The sequence below is a fragment of the Convolutriloba macropyga genome, chromosome 1 (assembly GCF_964194025.1).
Source record: "Convolutriloba macropyga chromosome 1, txConMacr16.3, whole genome shotgun sequence".
NCBI lineage: Eukaryota > Metazoa > Xenacoelomorpha > Acoela > Convolutidae > Convolutriloba > Convolutriloba macropyga.
This window is the reverse complement of record NC_134468.1, coordinates 76,405,585-76,422,887: the sequence shown is the minus strand read 5'-3', so window position 1 is coordinate 76,422,887 and position 17,303 is coordinate 76,405,585. Positions and strand designations below refer to the sequence as shown.

The following is a 17,303-nucleotide window of genomic DNA, read 5'->3' as shown; positions in this document are numbered from 1 at the left end:
GATTTCGTTTGATTTGATTATCCATGGAAAGGTCTACGTTTGATGTTATTTGTTGTTTTGCAAATTCATTTCTTCAGGCTCTGTATTTTTTTGAACACTTGTTTGGCCATTTTTTTGCAAGCTGAAGCTTAAAGCGTTACCTCGCTTAATGTTTATCACTTACATATTTTGTTGAGCTTAGTCCGGTTTTGATAAGCAGAATGGCTTTTTTATTAATACTTTGACTAGCACCAACCTAAAAAGTATCCTATATTCATTTGAGAACTTATTGTTTTGTTAATGTTGCTCAAGGTTTTTGAATAGAGAACCCGCTTTGTTAAGTCTCTCGACTAAACTTTTATGACCTGCAAGATACAACTTCAAATTTCGCTGGTAGTTAATTGAGTCAAGATTCATTATTTTGAACATAAATAACTCCCTCTTTGCATGGCATCTCCGCTTTTGCAGAACTTTACGGCACTCTGATATTGGTAAAGAGATTGTAAAACTGGGTAGATTCGACCACAATGTAAACTAAAACCTAGGTGTTCAGACACAAGGCTGGTACTTCTGTAGACTGATGTTTAGAGGCCTCGTCTGAAGCTTGAAAACCTGGGTCAAAAATTTGACTGGTGACCAGTCTTGGGTCTGTACACCTACATTTTAGCTGATGAATTGGGTGGGTGTTGGCAGTTTTACAATATACTTTGTGATTTGTGAAATGCAGTTGAGATTCTAAGCGCGTAAACTTATATTTCGAGAATTATGTTACCGACTTTTAAGCGAAAAGGAATCGTAACGAGCATTTTAAATGCAGCACCGCATCATTAATCACTGACCATGTGCGTCTTTATACAGCAGCAGAATAGACAGGTAACTAACCACATTTCTTCTCTCTCGCTCCATGTCCTAACACTCCATATGAATTCCATCAGCCTAATCGATTGACTTAACGTGGTTGTGGCAACAAATTCACACGGCCAAGGAAAACAACCAACCAAACATCATCTCTACGTTTTACGTTACTTGTGTTTAGTTTGCGTGTATCAGTTCATTGCATTGGTGCAGATTATAGTTTATTCAGGCTATTTGTAGGTAGAAATTTCAGCTGCTATAATGAAATCAAAGATTTGTAGATACTGGGTTTCTTTCTAAAATTTGACGATAGTTAATGGGACTTGGTGAAAATGTATCCGGACAAAACCTTGCCAGACAAAATAGTTGTTAATTGGTGTGCCTGATTTTAGTCCAATGGTTAGTTGGGACTGTTTTGTCTGCCTTTGTTGAACTATCTTTTAGGAGTATTTTAGCTATTTGGAACTGTATTGGCCCCGGTTATTTTTCTGGGACTGTTTTGTCTATTCACCAAAAATGATAGGTAGTATCGAAATATATAGGTGCGGGAATCCTAACCATGTGCCAAAATTCCAAATGCTTCGAAAGAATGATAACGATTGTTTGATGTGGTTTAAGGAGCTCCGTCGTTCGCAGCAGCATGATTGACAGTGGAAATATGAAGCAAAAGGACAAGGAACTTGAGAAGATAGAGATTAGAAAGCAAGCTTCGGATCCCTTGCCGACAATCCCACCCACGCCAGTTACACCACCTGATGACAATCGTATCATGCCCTCAGAAATTATCCCGACCAGAGATCCAGAGCCTTCGAGAGGGTTAGCGAATGATGAGAATCTTGTAGTGACCACAAAAGATGCAGAAGTTGCTTCTGTGTCCTCGGAAGAAGGTGATGATGAATTGACTACAAATGACATCACTGCTGATAATGATGACACTGGCAGTATGATCAGTTCTATATCATGTAAGTTGTTGCAACAATGGTTGTTTTCTTGTCTAGATTTCTTGCGTCAAATGTGGATAGATATAAATATGCTGATAGTAAATCTGATTCTTGTCGTTGATAAGATATTTTGAGACAGTTTTTAGAGCAAAATCGGAACCTAGACTTTCAGTGAAGTTTCAAGACTTTTTAAATGTATTTGTAATTGGTGAGTTTGGTCAGATTAACATGGAATTTCGAAATGCTCACATGGTTTGAAAATAAATGAAGAAAATGATTTTAATGTTTGTTTCAGCGTCAGTTAGAGAACCCGCGCCTGAGTCCTCAGAAGTCACCGTACCGATTGATGGAAAGCCCGCTGATGATGAGAAAATTTCTGGTGTCGGAGCATTTGATGAAATCGTGAAAGAACTTGAGCAATCAGATCGGAGTGCTAGTGAGACTTCTGTGCCAGCTGAAGAGAAAGTGGAAGAAGCTCCGAAAGTGAAGAGTAGAGTGGACAGAATAGAGACCGTGCCTCTCAGGGGTGCCTCTGTCAAGTTGCAGATGCCTTTCAATCGTGCCTTACAGTCTTCAGATTCAGTGCCTTTGCCTCAACCAAAAACTACCGTTTCGAGAAGACCGAAGGTAAAAATCTCGCTCAGTTTTTTATACTGGCGGGACACTTATATGCATGGCATGATAGTGATGAGATTTGCTGGCAGAGTTATTTCAATTTGAAGGGCAGCACTGCATTTTATTCCCAATCTATACAAGTCTTCCTCCGGTGTTAATAGTTTTATCTGCAATGCCCCGGTTTTATTGTGTTCAGCTCTCTCTGTGGATGTCTATTTCAAACAATGACTGATGTAGGTTTTTAATTTCTCTCAAACAAATTTTGTAGCAACAACGAAGCGCGCTAATGTGCGATGGCACAATGTTCCGACGCCGCTCACCCACAATCTTTTCTCAGTTGTCTACCAATTTAAGCAAAGATAGCCTGCCTCTTATAGAATTATTCGAATTTTATTCAAACTTTGATAAATTCTTAAAAATGCACAGTCTTTTAAAAAAATGGTTCATACCAGAGATAAATTTTCTTTTTCACTAGAATGAACCCTCGAACAAACGAAACGACAAACGAAATCAATTCTAATGTAATTTCTCAAGTAATTTCTCAAAGCAATTTTTCAAGTGAACAACTAGTTTCACCGAAAAACAGAAAATTAGAGCAAAAAATTAACAGTTGTCAAACTAAATTTCAAACTGTGTCTTTTAAGAAACAAATTGCCTCTATATAATTTCGATTGGGTTTTAAGTTCTCAATTTGACTTTAAATTCTCTGTACTCACATCAATTTAATTGAGAATAAAAAATCAGAACAGATTCGAATAGGTTACCCAAGCTATATAATCACGAGGTATGTCACAATTGAAGTGAGTTGCGTTTGCCCTTGGAACTTGTCAAAAGGTTGCTCTAGCGAACTGATTGCTGATTGATATAAACAGAGTTATGCGGAATCAAGAAACTGAACAGGCCCGGAATAAAGACCATAGAACACACCTAGGAATGAGTATTTATCAGAGAGGACCTCTTGTTAAGGAGATTAATTAAGGAATTGACCATATAAATTTTAACGGCGGTTTTTTCAAACTGTTTTTGTTTTTGAAGTGTATATTTAAAAATATTCGTGGTCAAATGGACACATTAATAAGTGTCAATTATGCCTATTCAGAAGAACAATTACAAGTATCCGAAATCAAATTAGTTGATGAGTTCAAATGTTAACAAAAGAACCGAAAAAAAAACGAAAAAACCAAGTATAGATCAAACAAAAAATCTATTTTTATAAAATTAATTATTGTGAATTTAAACAGCCTTTAGTTTAAAGGGAAATCCAGATTCAGCTATGCCTTATTGTTGACTCATAGAACTTAAGCTAAAAAGATTGATGGTCAGCCATTAAATAGAAAAAAACGAAAACGGTCAGATTTTTTGGTAAAAACCTTGGCATGTCATACAAATAGTGTTAACTCTGTTCATTCATTGGTTTCGGTTTACTGTGAAACCGACAGAAAAGATCTGAAGTAAAATCAAAATATTAACTGAAAAAAATTTCAAAAGAATTCAATAAGTGCAATTTATATCTATCTTTAGCTATCAATTGAAGAACTTTAGATTAAAATTTGACTCACTATCGACTTATGAAGACTTTAGTAAGTTCAAGGGCAACACAACAAAAAAGTAAGCGCTTTTAGAAATCAAAGTTTAGTTAAATTTTTTGAAAGCAATTTGACCCAAATTTACACAATTGAAAACTATTATCATTATCAGTAAGGGGTTGGAATTGACGCCCCTTTCTTCTCATTACGTATTTTTCTAATTTTGAGAGAGGTTTTTGAGTCCAACACTTCTCCGACAATTTTCTTACTGGTACCGATGACATTTCCTCGTGGTCGTAATATGCTGATATTAGTAAGCTGCATATTGCTGTTTCACATTTCTTTCTTAATCATAATTTTTGCCTCTCCAGTAGTTTTACATAATAAATACAATTGGCTAAGTGCCTGATTGGGGTAGCGTAAGAGTAGGCATAGAGCTTACACGAGCTGAAATTTTGAAAAAAAAAAGATTGAGTTCATTTTTCAAAATTTGTCTTTAGATTCAATATTTCTGATTAATGTCAGAAAAGAGACGAGAACGTCTTTATTTGCAAAACGACCTGAAGAAAAATTGATATGTGACAATAGACGACAGTAATAGGAAAAATGAAAACCAAAATTCAGAGGGAAAAATGGTTTAGTCGAAAAAAATGAAGCATTTTTTGTCCTCGTTCAACGTCAGTTAAATTTTTTGATCTTCTGTTGTGGTCAACTAGCTGCTGTGTCTTACTAGCTTTTTTTTTTACTAAAGCATAGGAAATACTTTTCAAACACTCAATCGCTCAACTTCGTCAATTAAAATGGCTTAATTAATAGCCGCCCTCATCTTCTCAGCCGGCTATTATAGCGCTCCTATTTTTTTACAATTCAAAGAATTTGAATTGTATTGGTGCGCTGTGTTTTTTTTTTTAAGATGTGTTCACACATTTTTCAATGAACTTGATCTTTCAAAACGGGATAAACAGGTAAAGCCCAGCGGGCATTAAGTTCCATTAGAGGCCCAAAGTGGTCGTTAGAAGTCTTTCAAGTGCTTAGAGTGGTGCAGCTGCTGTTATGGCCTTAATTTAAGGTTAAAAGGTCATTTTTTAGGAGTTTTTGGGCTCAAAATGGCGCCATTTTTCATGTTTTTTGTGATTTTTTTCAGTTTTTTTGTTTGTTTAGTCTTAGGTTGAAGTTTTTAAAAGTTGATGAAGGCTTTTTGCGAGACAAAAATACTTGTTATGACCATTTTATGAACTAAATGTTTTGGTACTACAATCAAAAACACGCAAAATGATGCTAATTTTTGCAATTTTTTCAGGTTTTTTGAAAATTTTTGTTAATTTTTGAGTTTTTTCAGCCCTAGGTGTCACGAAACCTCCTCTAAGTTTTGATAATAGAATACTGCATAGTTCCTAGTAGTAATGGAATGGTTTTTCAACTTTTTGCCATCACGGATTTTAACATTTTTTGACAAAAATTGCTTTTTTTTTTCGTATTTTTCGATATTTATTGTCATTATTCAAGTTTTTTGAGTCACAGGGGCCAGAAAACATCATTAGGGGCTGGATAATAAGTAACTGGAAAATTTTCAGCGGCCATGGAATAGGTTTCATTTTTTGAATAGCACAAATTTTTGGTAATTTTTTTGACAAAACTCGCATTTTTTTCAGGTTTTTCTTGAAAATGTGTCATGTTTTGAGTTTTCCCTGCTTAAGGGACCAGGCATTCTCCTTTATGGTTTGATAATAGGGCACTGCATAGTTTCTAGTAACAACGGGCTGGTTTTTAGCATCTTAATGTCTCGAATTTAAGCATTTTTTTTGATAAAATCTGTATTTTTTTTTAAATTTTCCTAATTTGTTTTGTCAGTTTTCGATGTTTGTCCTTTCTCAAGTGCAAGAAAACATTTTCCAGGTTCTGGTAAAAAGTTACTGCATGGTTCTTAGTTTCAATGGGTTTGTTTTCAACAATTTAACCTTTCGACTTTTAGAAGTTTTTTGATAAAATTTGAATTTTTTTTCAAGTTTTCTCAAAACATTTGTATTTTATGTAGTTGTTCTTGCCTCAGTAGCCAGGATACTTCATCTATGGTTTGATAGTTTGTTATTAAATAGTTGCTTAGGGGCAATTGAATGGCTTTCAACAGTTTAACAGAGCGAATTTCTATTTTTTGAATTTTGAAATTTTTTTTAAAAACTATTGCCTATCGATCTTTGAGCTAATGAATTTTTTAAGGCTTAGAATTTGGTTACTGGATAGCTCTAGATACACAGAAGTGATTCTGGAGATATTAATTTCATAATTTTTAGCAACCTTTCTTTATAGTTTACAATTGATTTGTTTTGTCTGAAATTTTTTTTGGTCATTTTCGCGTTAATCGATCTTCAAGGGCCAATGAATTTTTTTCAGGTCTTGCAGATATACTACTGGACCAGTTTCAGAAACAAAAATTGGTTTTAAACGTATTTTTAGATAAGTATTTTTAACGGGAATAAATTTTGCCTTAGATTGAAAAGCTTCAGTTTTAGCAATGAGTATATTTTTGTTTAGTTTGTTTGATGGTTTGTTTCTCAATTTTTTGAGATAATTTTGTTTGTGTTTGTTCGAGGCTAGCATTGTTCAATTGATATGCTGGTCAGATAGAGTACTTCTGAGTTTTTCATTCAATTCTTTGAATTTTATTTCAGGACTTGTCCTGCTATGTTTTTTTTTTCGTCGAATAAAAAAATGTTTCGCTTTACCTCATTTTGCCGCCTTTTCAACATTTTGCGTGAAATCTTTTTGACTTCTCTAGGCTAGTTTCTCTCTTCTCTCATTCTGCTAAAAGTGATTTTGAACATCAGTTGCTCAGCAAAGCAATTCAAATTGAACAGAGTTAGTACAAAAATGGATGTCAGAAATAGAAACGGGATAAACTCATAAAACCCAATTTTAGATGCCCGCTATTTGAACGTCGTGCCTATAAGTCTTATTTACCATCTCTAATGCTTATTGTTAGTAGCCCCTGTAGCCTCTCTCTCTCTAAAACAGAAGTATGCTCAACCACGAAATGCCATCAAAATAAATTGGACTTTAAAAAATGTTTTTGTACAAAAATCTTTTTTTTTTCAATATCTGTTAATTCAATCCCAATCATGCTTATTGGAATCAACGGCGGCTATTTTCCGGCAATCTGCCGGGTATGTTTAGAATTTTGGTCCATTGATTATTTATCATTGTTGGGCTCAAAGTGAATATGACCTCTGCTTTTCGAGTAAACGAGAAATTTTTTTAATCAAACAGTAGATAGTGTTTCAGTTGTATTTAGCAACTATTCTGTATTTAACAACTATTCACGGAAAGAATAGGAAAACAGGAAATTTAAAAAAAATCCATGAAACAATTCTGACTTTTTGCCATAATTGCAATGCAAATTTAAATTGTTCTGGGCTGATAGTACTACAGTGACCTCCAAGATTAATATTGGAACTTCGTGCAGGGCTCAGTACTAGGCGAGCCCTCCTTTAATTTTTTCAAGTCGCTTTCAAATTTGACTTTCTCGCTGCTTCTGCTTGACTTAGCAATAGAAATTGTCGAAAATCTCCGGACTCTGTAATTAGTTTTTAAGATGTCATATAGTTTGCAAATATATTTTGCTTCAAAAAAATTGTCTTAGCTCTAGAAGGTAAAGAGTCGAGCAAATTTTGCGGCTGAGAGGGGTCGGAGCATGAGCGAACAGAGATTACCGAGTGTCCTTGTTCTGACAGTTATGTTTTAAATCCCTTAACAGCGATCATGATTATTTTCTGTTTAGTCAATGCTCAAATAAATAAAGCAAATAACTTTTTATAAGAACGTTTTCTCTCCTAGGTTGCAACGCATTTTCAACAGTGGAACATTATGATGCTTTAATATAAGCTTACTGAACTATGGTGTGATATATTATAGGAACCAGAAGAGAAGCCAGTGGCAGTTGTTGTTCCTCCGCCCCCAATTGTGGAAGTTGTCAAGACTGACAGCATTGAGACAATCTCCAATCCAGACAAGTTGGACCCAACGCCAGATGTCATCAAACAGGTTGAGGAGCGGCCGAAGAAGCCACCGCTAACAGGAGTCAACTTGCTTAGTATTGAAGATGCAGATTCCATAACAAACAATAAAGAAAATGAACAAAACAAAGATGCTAAGAGGGATCCAATTTCTACCGTGAACGAGGATGAAACTTCAACAGGTGAAAATATCGTTATAATGTTATAACTTTTTGCAATCAAACGGCCGTATACCTCAGAACCTTGAAACCTTGTCTAGTTTTTCCCTTAAAGAAATATCTGGACAAGATTGATTTAAGATGTACTACATTGTGGATACCAAAATAGAGATTCTACGACGTTCATCATAGAGATTCTACGACGTTCATAGAGATTCTACGACGTTTTTTTTAGAAACTCCTCTTCTGTCCTGAAGCATTTTACTTTTCTTATTAGGGTCCGCTGTATATGAGTTCGAGTGAGCTTGCGGATCCTTGGTGATAATGGTATTTTCTAAATGATCTATATCACCAAATTCAATTTTAATTGTATTGGGGTACTGTATTTTTTACGACTCCAAGAGAAGTGTTGGTTGAGCGTATTTTTATAATCGGTAATGTTGGAGTGTATTTGAAACTGAAATTGAAATGCGTGAAAACAAAAAGTTTTTAGGTCAAGTTGCTGAAGAGCAGAGAGAAGAGTGCTTTTCTGTCGTTTTTTTTTTCATAGCCGCGAAGCGATAGCGGCTATTAATGGGGACATCGTGGTTTTTACAACTCGAAGAGGAGTCTACAGGATTTTACGACTGGAAGAGGAATATTGAGATTCTACAGATTTTTGTTTTAGCAGAAAGCAAGTTTGTTCATGACTTGAATTTTGACTTCTTTCTGTTCGAGCATTTACCTCCGTTTTTGATTGTTGACTTCTGTTTTCGAACATTGGACTTTAACAGTAGCTTCGTTTGTAATGTATAGTAATTAGGAACTGCCGGTAATGTTAAGGTGAAGAGGTCATTTTGAGTTTTTTTGTTCCTATATAAATCACCCCTAATTATCTAAACTACACCGCACAACCCCCCCCCCCCCCACCACCCCCCACCTACCCCTACCCCCTCCCTTCACTTAGCTACCCCCACCTACCCCCCCCCCCAACTACCCCAGCACTACCCACCTCTCCAATCTATCTACCCCCCAACCACCTACCTACCCCCCGCCCACACTTACCCCACCTACCCTACCCCCTCCCTCCACCTAACTTTCCCCACCTACCCCTACCCCCTCAAACTACCCCCTCCCTTCACCTAACTACCCCCAGCTACCCCCGCCCAACTACCCTAGCACTACCCACCTCCCCAACCTATCTGCCCACCCACCCCACCTAGCTGCCACCGCACCTAAAAAATTGTCGGCATTTTTAAAACACTTTAATATGGTTTGTTGTGCTACTTTTGTTTTTTCTCTTGTCTATTTTGATGTTCTAATTTTGGTAAGGTTAGGTTAGAGATTATGATGCACGACGATTCGAGTCCTTTCCGGTATTCTACCGGCTATGTTTTAATTTATCCTCTTCATCGATGATTCTTACGACCTGACTTTTTAGAATTAACTTTTTCAATGACTTCAGACTTCTACTGCTTTGCAGTTAAAATATGTGTGCGTGACATGACGTTCTTTCTGCTTTTAGGTCAATTGCATGACTTACCTCACTGATAAAAATGACTTCTGAACTCACTTATGGAACTTTAAATTTTATGAATATTTACTAGTTTAAGATCAATAGTGTGCATCTAAGTAGTTCCAAACTTATATGCCCTCATTCTTGAGTATTAGTCTTGAGTTTTTGATTTCGAATATCAACCTTGAAAACACTATTTTAGGGTTTTCCTTATAGACCGTATATATCAAAGATGAGAGTCCGAATCTAACCTAAAAAGTGGTGGTCTATTAAATGACAGGTGGTCGATCTTCTGTCTATCTTATTCTTTTAGTTGTTTCATTTCATGGAAGGCCACAAACGTCTATCGGGGCTATTTTCCGACAATCTGCCGGCTATGTTAGAGATAGCGAGAACAGGCGTCAAAAAACTCGCTAAGCGAGAAAATTTTTTGTTCATGAGCGTTTTTTTTCAATACAGTTTTTATTACACGCCGTCAGCCTCTCAACGGCTTTTATTTAGGCGCTCTCCTTTTTACAATATAAAGAATTTGAATTTTGGCGTTGTCTTTTTTTAGATGTGTTGACACATTTTCATGATTTTTGAAGTCAAATCGGAATAGTGATTTTGATCACGCCGGAACAGGAAGTGAAGCGAAAAAGCGAGTGGTTTTGCGGCGTGAAATATTTTTGCTCTTACTGTAAAGTAGAGTGAGAAAATGGTGTTTGAACAAAAATTTACGGTCTCGCTAGTGGTTTTTTGTTCACATGCGCCAATTTCACTTTGCATTGAAATGTTCAATTTTTGGATCGGTTTTTTAAAAGGTTTCTCCTTCCATTCATAGTTCATTCAAGGCGTAGTTTCTTGTTTCAAGCACATGTCCTTTTCTCGCTATTGATTTTTTTCACATGTGCCATTTTGACATTGGTTTTTTTGTTTTTTTCATTCTTTAATCTGATTTTTTAGAAATGGTTTTTCGAGTTCACTCATAGTCCGTTCTAGGTCTAGTTTTTTGTTTAGTCGATCAAAATTTTTTTATTTGTACGCCAGGACTTGTCCTGCTGTGTTTTTTAATTCTCTTTACCTTTTTATCACGTTTTTCGTGTTACATAAGTCACGATTTTCACCTTTGACTTTTGACTTACCTCACTCGCTGTTTCAATTGAATGCATTTTAAATTCTTTCACGTATTGAATTTTGCTTTTTAGTGAACAAAATTAAAAGATCAAAAGAAACATGATAAACTTATTATGCGAGGTCTTTAAGTCATAGTGCATTAGGTTATCAAAGTTCATTAAAGCGATAGCTTGCTGGAGTTGGTATGATGCTTTATACCGTTAAGTTTGGAAGCTGAATTATGCGTTATTTTAGAATCTAATCAAATATGCAAAATTTGCGCAACCAATGTGCGTCAAGCGGGTCAACGGTGGCTATTTTCCGGAAGTTTGGCCGCTATGTTTTGGTTTAAAATTCAACCTTTTCAGTCAAAGACGCTTCTCTCAGTTATCAAATCTCTAGTAATAGTGCGTTTAAATTTTTGATCATCTGAAGCAAATATTACGCTTTTAGATTCAATTGTCATCAGTTACCATTTTGGCTTCTTTCAAGCTTTTTTGCAGTTTTTTTTCATCTTCAATTTATAGAATTCGTAGAGTTTTGTGGCTGATATCAGTTGTTTTGTTTGTCTTTTATTTTGATTGATATTAATTTCGGCATTTTGCATGAAATCTTTTTGACTTCTCTAGGCTAGTTTCATTCTTCGCTCATTCTGCTCAAAGTAATTTTAGGCAGTAGTTGCTAAGCAAAGCAATCTAAAATGAAAGGAGTCGTAAAAAAGAAATCAAAAATAGAAATGAGATGTAGCATTTTGTTAGTATTTTTAATTGCTCTTGAACGAGGTTCATAGCAATTACTGTAAACGTGTGTCTCTTTTTTATGCAAAATGTTCGCTTGACAATTTTCAAGTGACTTTTACGCGCTTGACTTTTTGCATTTCGCGTGATCTAAAATTCTATCTCAATCGCAATTTCAAGCAGCTCAACTCAATTGGCGGCAATTTAATACTAAAAGTCAAATGAAAAGTGCGCCGAAACTGGTGTCATTTTTTTAAACTTTAAATCTTAATAGTGGTGTATGTTAACCTCTAATGTGGTTATTTGAGGCGCAGTATTGAACTTCTTAGTCCCATTTAGCCCCCCCCCCCCCCCCCCCCCGACTGGAAAAGGCTGCAATTGATCAGAGCTCCCACTAGTCGTTCGAGAGCAATTCTTCCGACGTTTAGTCGGTTATGTTTCTTTTAGGAGGAGGTCTCAAACGCACAGCGTCATGGAGGGTGAAGAAAGGAAAAGAAAAGGAGTCCTCTAAGGAGAAGGAGGTCGAAAAGCCACCTACGGAGGCGAAAGTGGAAGAGACCGCAGCTGATACAGTTGTAGAAGAGAAAGAAGAGGTTGAGAAGAGTGAAAGTGAAGCTATGCCACCCAGTGCAGTATCCACTGTTACCATTACAGACACCACCCAGTAAGTAGACCTATAAAGAAAATTTGGATCTTTTCCGTTTGTGCCCCCCCCCCCCCCCCCCCCCAGCTTAGTGGGTGCATATTATTTGCACCCCCCAGACGCACGTGCCATATTTTTACATAATGCTTTAACTATGTGTTGGCACGTGCGCTATAACCGGGGGAGCATAACGTACTGGGGGCAGAAACGGAAAAGATCCGAACATTTTTTAGGGGGTGGGCGTATTAATAAATAGATATGGGGCAAGACTTGGGCTTCTGTAGATGGAATAAGACGATCTTGGAGCTTCTATATATAGTTATAGCCCAACATGTAACTAAAAAAATGACGTTTCTTTGACGAAAAAGGGTTACCAGGACTTTCAAAATGCAGTAATTAGTGAAGAACTTTCGTATAACAGTTAGATGTTTGGCAACAAGCTTCAAACATGACATTTTAAATTGTTTTAATAGTGTATATATGTATAGTAGATGTACATGCTCTTATTCGCAAAATTTTTCAATTTCAGAGCTACTCCGCCTACTTCCAAGGTAGAGGAATCGGAGAGTGACCAAGTTACACCCAAGTGAGTACCCATTTCATCTGTAATTCTGAAACAGAAAAAAGTTGACTTTCGCAATCAATTTAAGTATGGTAGATGATTTGAGATGATTTAAGTGTAATCCTTCGCATTGGCTTTGGAAAGTATTTCCTCAAATTGGACCTACAGAGCTGGTATGCTTATCATGAGCAGTTGACATTTTTTTTGGATGATTATAAATTAAAGGCTTCTTAACATACTTATGGGACAATAGCCGCGCTCTTATTGCAGAATCAACTTAACATGTAAAAGTTCTTTTTTATTGCAGAAGTTCCGAAAACAGGTGAGGTTCAATATTGTATCTCTATACACTGTCTGTCTCAATACATATAGCTTACACAATTGGCAACTGCACCAAGTACCCGCTACGTATAGTGGTCGTGATGGATGTCGGATCAATGTTACATTGATTATTATGTCATTAAATCCTGCCTTTTCTCTTTTGATTGACTGTTCTCTCACCCTCTCGATCTCTTATGTTCCTCTATACTGTTCATGTAGTACCAAGTTACATATTTGTTGACCTTTGCCATGTGCAACTGTTTGAGAACATGCGAACAATACTGATCGCTCTTGATGTCTCTCTCAGTTGATGTTATAGCGAGACCTTTGAATGTTGGACGAAAAGCGCCTTAGATTACTAGAACAGACTCTATTGAAATGGCATTACTTCAATGCAGCACTAAAGCTGAAATTAGCATATTTAGCGTATGATTTTGAGGCTTTTCTATCACTGTTCGACTAGTAATGAGATCGGTTGCAGATTCTGAGTTCAAGATTTCTGCTTACCATGTTTATATGTATGCATGTTTCAGTGCAATACTGTTGCCGAAAAGTGAAGAGAAGGAAATCACAAGGAAGCAAAGAGCTCGTTTCGAACGAAGCACTCGTAGATCTACTCAGGTAAATAAAATATTAATTTCAACATGATTATACAAAATCTGAAGGATCAATTTCAAGACAAAAGATGATGATTTTACTCACTTTCACGCGAGTAAATCTGATTGGTTAAATTTTGCTGTAAAAGTTGTATAACTCTCAAATTAAACAATGAGTTCTTTAATAAAATAGCATTACTGATATTGATTTGTTGTAAGCTGCTGTTTGTTTGAGTTGAAAAATTAGAGTAAAGGATAAATCAGTTAGAGTAAAAGATAAAACTTTTTTTGTTAAAATAGTACTGAATAAAATTGTGTTGTAGAATATAGTCTCTAGCCAGATGAAGTTCTGAAACTAGACTTTAACCACCGAGTAACCATACAGAAGAGAAAATTCAAGGAACAAATATGAGAATCAAGCATTGTTGATGAACACTCTTGATGTTGTGATGCTCTGCTTTAGGGTGTGTCGGCTGCTGACTTGGAAAGTGCCCTAGCTAGTCCACACTCGCATGCAATCAGAGAAGACAAAAAGGTTAAATATCTTCATTGTGCTGCACAATAGAAGTGCAACATCCTTCAATTTACGGACGTACTTGTCTGTGCCCAATAATACAAGGGGTACGAATAAAATTGTCCGATATTTCAGCTGTCCATTAAAACTATCCAATATTAGACCGGAGATGACATCTGGCACAGAAAACGTTAGGCAAATTCAAATAAAGCAAATGCGACTACAGTTTTTATCTTCGCTCTTATTGATTCGACCTGCGTAAAGGATTTGTCTCAGTCCACTCTTAGATAGCTAAAAAGTTTGAACTCTGAAGGGAGCCGAAAACTCTCCTGTAGAAATATTCTATGCTTGACGGGTTTTCGAATGATGATAATCATAAATTTGTTCGCGAAATATTTTTATCGGCCAAAGCTAACTGAACAAAAAGGTCAGCTGAGCATATTGTACCTCCCTGCACCAAGTTCAGTCGGATCAACAAAGAAACCTATCGTTAGTTTTCATTTTTCTTACGTAATGAGTTTGATTCGTAGGTTTAGCTGTTTAACGGTTTAGACCCCCCAGCGCTCTTTACTCCAATCCGCTAACTTCAACCCGCCATTAATGAACCCATTTTAACTGTCCCTCCTCTTTCAGTTAAACTATCTTCCAAAGACCCAGCTGGGTACTGACGAACCCTACCGCTGACCCGTTGTTTGAAAGCTATTTGTCCGACATTATTTGGTTATATTTTAACCGTATTCCAAGCTAAAGTGTAAATACACTTGCATAATTTGGAGTGAGCTGTATGTGATCAGTATTTAATACCTATTTTTGACGCAATTTGTACAATGTTAATAGGTTCTAATCTTTCAAGCCAGTTTTCTGATTCTTCTTTGCATTGTCGCCCATTATTAGCAGCATCATTTTAATGCCTTATGAGAGTTGTATTAGTCCAATTTTTTGATTATCCGAAACCTATTACTGTAAATTCTATTATGTGTATTCTGTTAATCGTTTGGGCCATTATTTGGTGAAATTATTGTGGTAAAAAATGTGGTTGAAAATTGTGGGTAAGAAGAAACTTAAGTTTGTCAAAATTAAGCAAGGGATTAGACGAAAATCAAAAAGAGTTTCCTCTTTTACTCGACCAATAGTTAAAATGTATAAGCGTGAGAATTTATATCTTCCTTCGGTTTCCGTTGCTTTCTTAATTGATTTTTTTGCTGCAGTGTCATAAGCCAGGTTAATCTTGTTTCCTTTTTGACCTGACTTTTGAGTCTTGCACGCTTGTTTTTTAATAGCCGCACAGCGATAGATGGGGATATTATTGGCCTTCTCTAGGTTTTTACGACGCGAAGAGGAGTATTGGTTTTATGGTTTTTTAACCGAAAGTACTATTCGTTCAGATGGCCTTTTGACCTTAAAGCGGAAGAGAGTAAAGTTGTCTTATGAACTAATTTTTTCTGAGCGAGAAAATTTGCGATCATGAATAGTGAGAGAATGGTGCATATAGATAACTATTTTTGACCGTTTTTTCGTCAATTTGACTCAATTTCTTTGCTTGTAATTTGATTTTTTGTATAAAAATTTTGAACAACTCTGCATTAATATGTAGTTGAAGTTGATATCTTTAAAGTTGATACAAAATTTTTGAGAGCGCAATAATGCGTTTTCAGTGCAAAATAGGCACATATTTCTCTATTTTTTTTAATTATTGGATTTTTTCTTTGATTTCTTTATTTTTGAATCTTTGAAAGGACATTTTCCAGAAAATATGTGTATTTGGCAACGTCCTCTTTACAGTTATTACATCAGGCGCTTCTCTATAGCTTATTCATTTTGTTTTAAAGATTTTTACGTATACTAATCCGATTTTTGCGATTTTGTCCAACTTGTCTGTTTTTTGGTTTTTTGTTTTAATTAGTAGAAAGTCTTTTTGTGAACAGGCATGGTTTTTGTTTTTGTGTTGAGAAGAACTGATTTAGTTTTTGGCGTTGTCTTAGAAATTCAGTGAAATTTTTTTTCATAAACGTAGTTTTAACAATATTTGATATTTTTTGCAAAATGTTTGTTTTAAATATTTGAGCTGTTTGACTTTTCTTTATATAGACAAGAGATGGGCATGTAATCTTCTCAGCCATGAATGTTATGTAAAATCTTTTGTTTTCTAATTCATTTTTCTTTTTTTTTTAATTTTCCAAATTTACGAAATAGTCTTTGTTTCTTTGTTCTTTATTTAGTAATTTTTTTGTATTATACATACTAGCATTTATCATTCTAGCATTCTCCTCAGACATAGAATGTTTTTATTTTACTGATCTTTCATTCGTTAAAAATTTCACAAAGTTTTTTGTTTTGCAATTGATTTCATATATAATGTACCACTTAGGCTTTGCTAGAATTAGTTTTAGAAAATTTGGCTGACATTTAGTTTTTGCTAATTTTTTTTTGGCTAAATTCGTAATAAACTATTTTTTGCTTTTGGGTGTTACTCTGTTCCTTCTGTTTTTTCAAGATTATTTAAATTTTGGGATCTATTATGTTTTTGCACACCCCGTGTTTTACGCCCCCAGTTACAAACTATGTTATATAGCACGCTACTATGTAAAAAATAGCACGTGCGGCTGGGGGCGTGCAAGATATACCCACTAAGCTGCGGGAGGGGGGTCAAAACAGAATAGATCCAAATTTCGCGATGGTATCTGCTACCTCCAAGAAAGAAATTTTCTTATTTCAATTTATCTTCAAGTGCTGTGACGACAAAAGAAAATGTTTTCTCGAGTCATAATTTTAGTTTTTTTTGAGAAAGGCAATGTTAGTCTTTTGGGTCGCAAAGTTAATTGTGGAGCTCTGTTTTCTTTCGAAAAATATTAGTTGCTTCGTGACAATTTTTTATCCCGGTTAGTTTTTTTGAGCCTATCAATATTTTTCCATTCCATGAATTTTGGCCAATTTTCAACATTAGAGATCTTTTTAGTAAGTAAAGGGTTGCGGTATCAAGATAACACAGTGAGTTTCTTCTGTCAATGTGTTTTTCGATTTTTTTTCTTGAGTTTTTTCGTTATGATATGACCTCTAATCATTTACTTGTTTTTTTATTAGATAGTTTCAATGATGTCAATGCTCAAATTATTCCCGTTATGGTATAAATTTTTACCAATTTTTAAAATCTGGTGAGGTAAAGAATAATTGTTTTAAGACAAAACATTATGTTTTCGGCTGTAGTTACGGTTTTGCTGGTGAAGTTCTGACGCTTCAAGTCGCTTCCGGAATTGTT

At 35.6% G+C, this 17,303-nt stretch overlaps 1 protein-coding gene across 3 annotated transcripts in view; it reads left to right on the top strand.

Moving 5' to 3' along the window:
- Positions 1 to 17,303, top strand: part of LOC142342794 (uncharacterized) — a 69,850-nt gene that overhangs the window by 10,825 nt on the left and 41,722 nt on the right. For 2 of the 3 annotated variants that reach the window (XM_075394388.1, XM_075394372.1), the window contains exons 8-15: positions 838 to 852; positions 1,453 to 1,796; positions 2,071 to 2,402; positions 7,826 to 8,108; positions 11,859 to 12,075; positions 12,584 to 12,640; positions 13,471 to 13,558; positions 13,997 to 14,068. In XM_075394388.1, coding sequence (XP_075250503.1) covers positions 838 to 852; positions 1,453 to 1,796; positions 2,071 to 2,402; positions 7,826 to 8,108; positions 11,859 to 12,075; positions 12,584 to 12,640; positions 13,471 to 13,558; positions 13,997 to 14,068 — 1,408 coding nt within the window. The remainder of the gene's footprint in view (positions 1 to 837; positions 853 to 1,452; positions 1,797 to 2,070; positions 2,403 to 7,825; positions 8,109 to 11,858; positions 12,076 to 12,583; positions 12,641 to 13,470; positions 13,559 to 13,996; positions 14,069 to 17,303) is intronic. The other variant, XM_075394380.1, reaches the window with a different exon arrangement.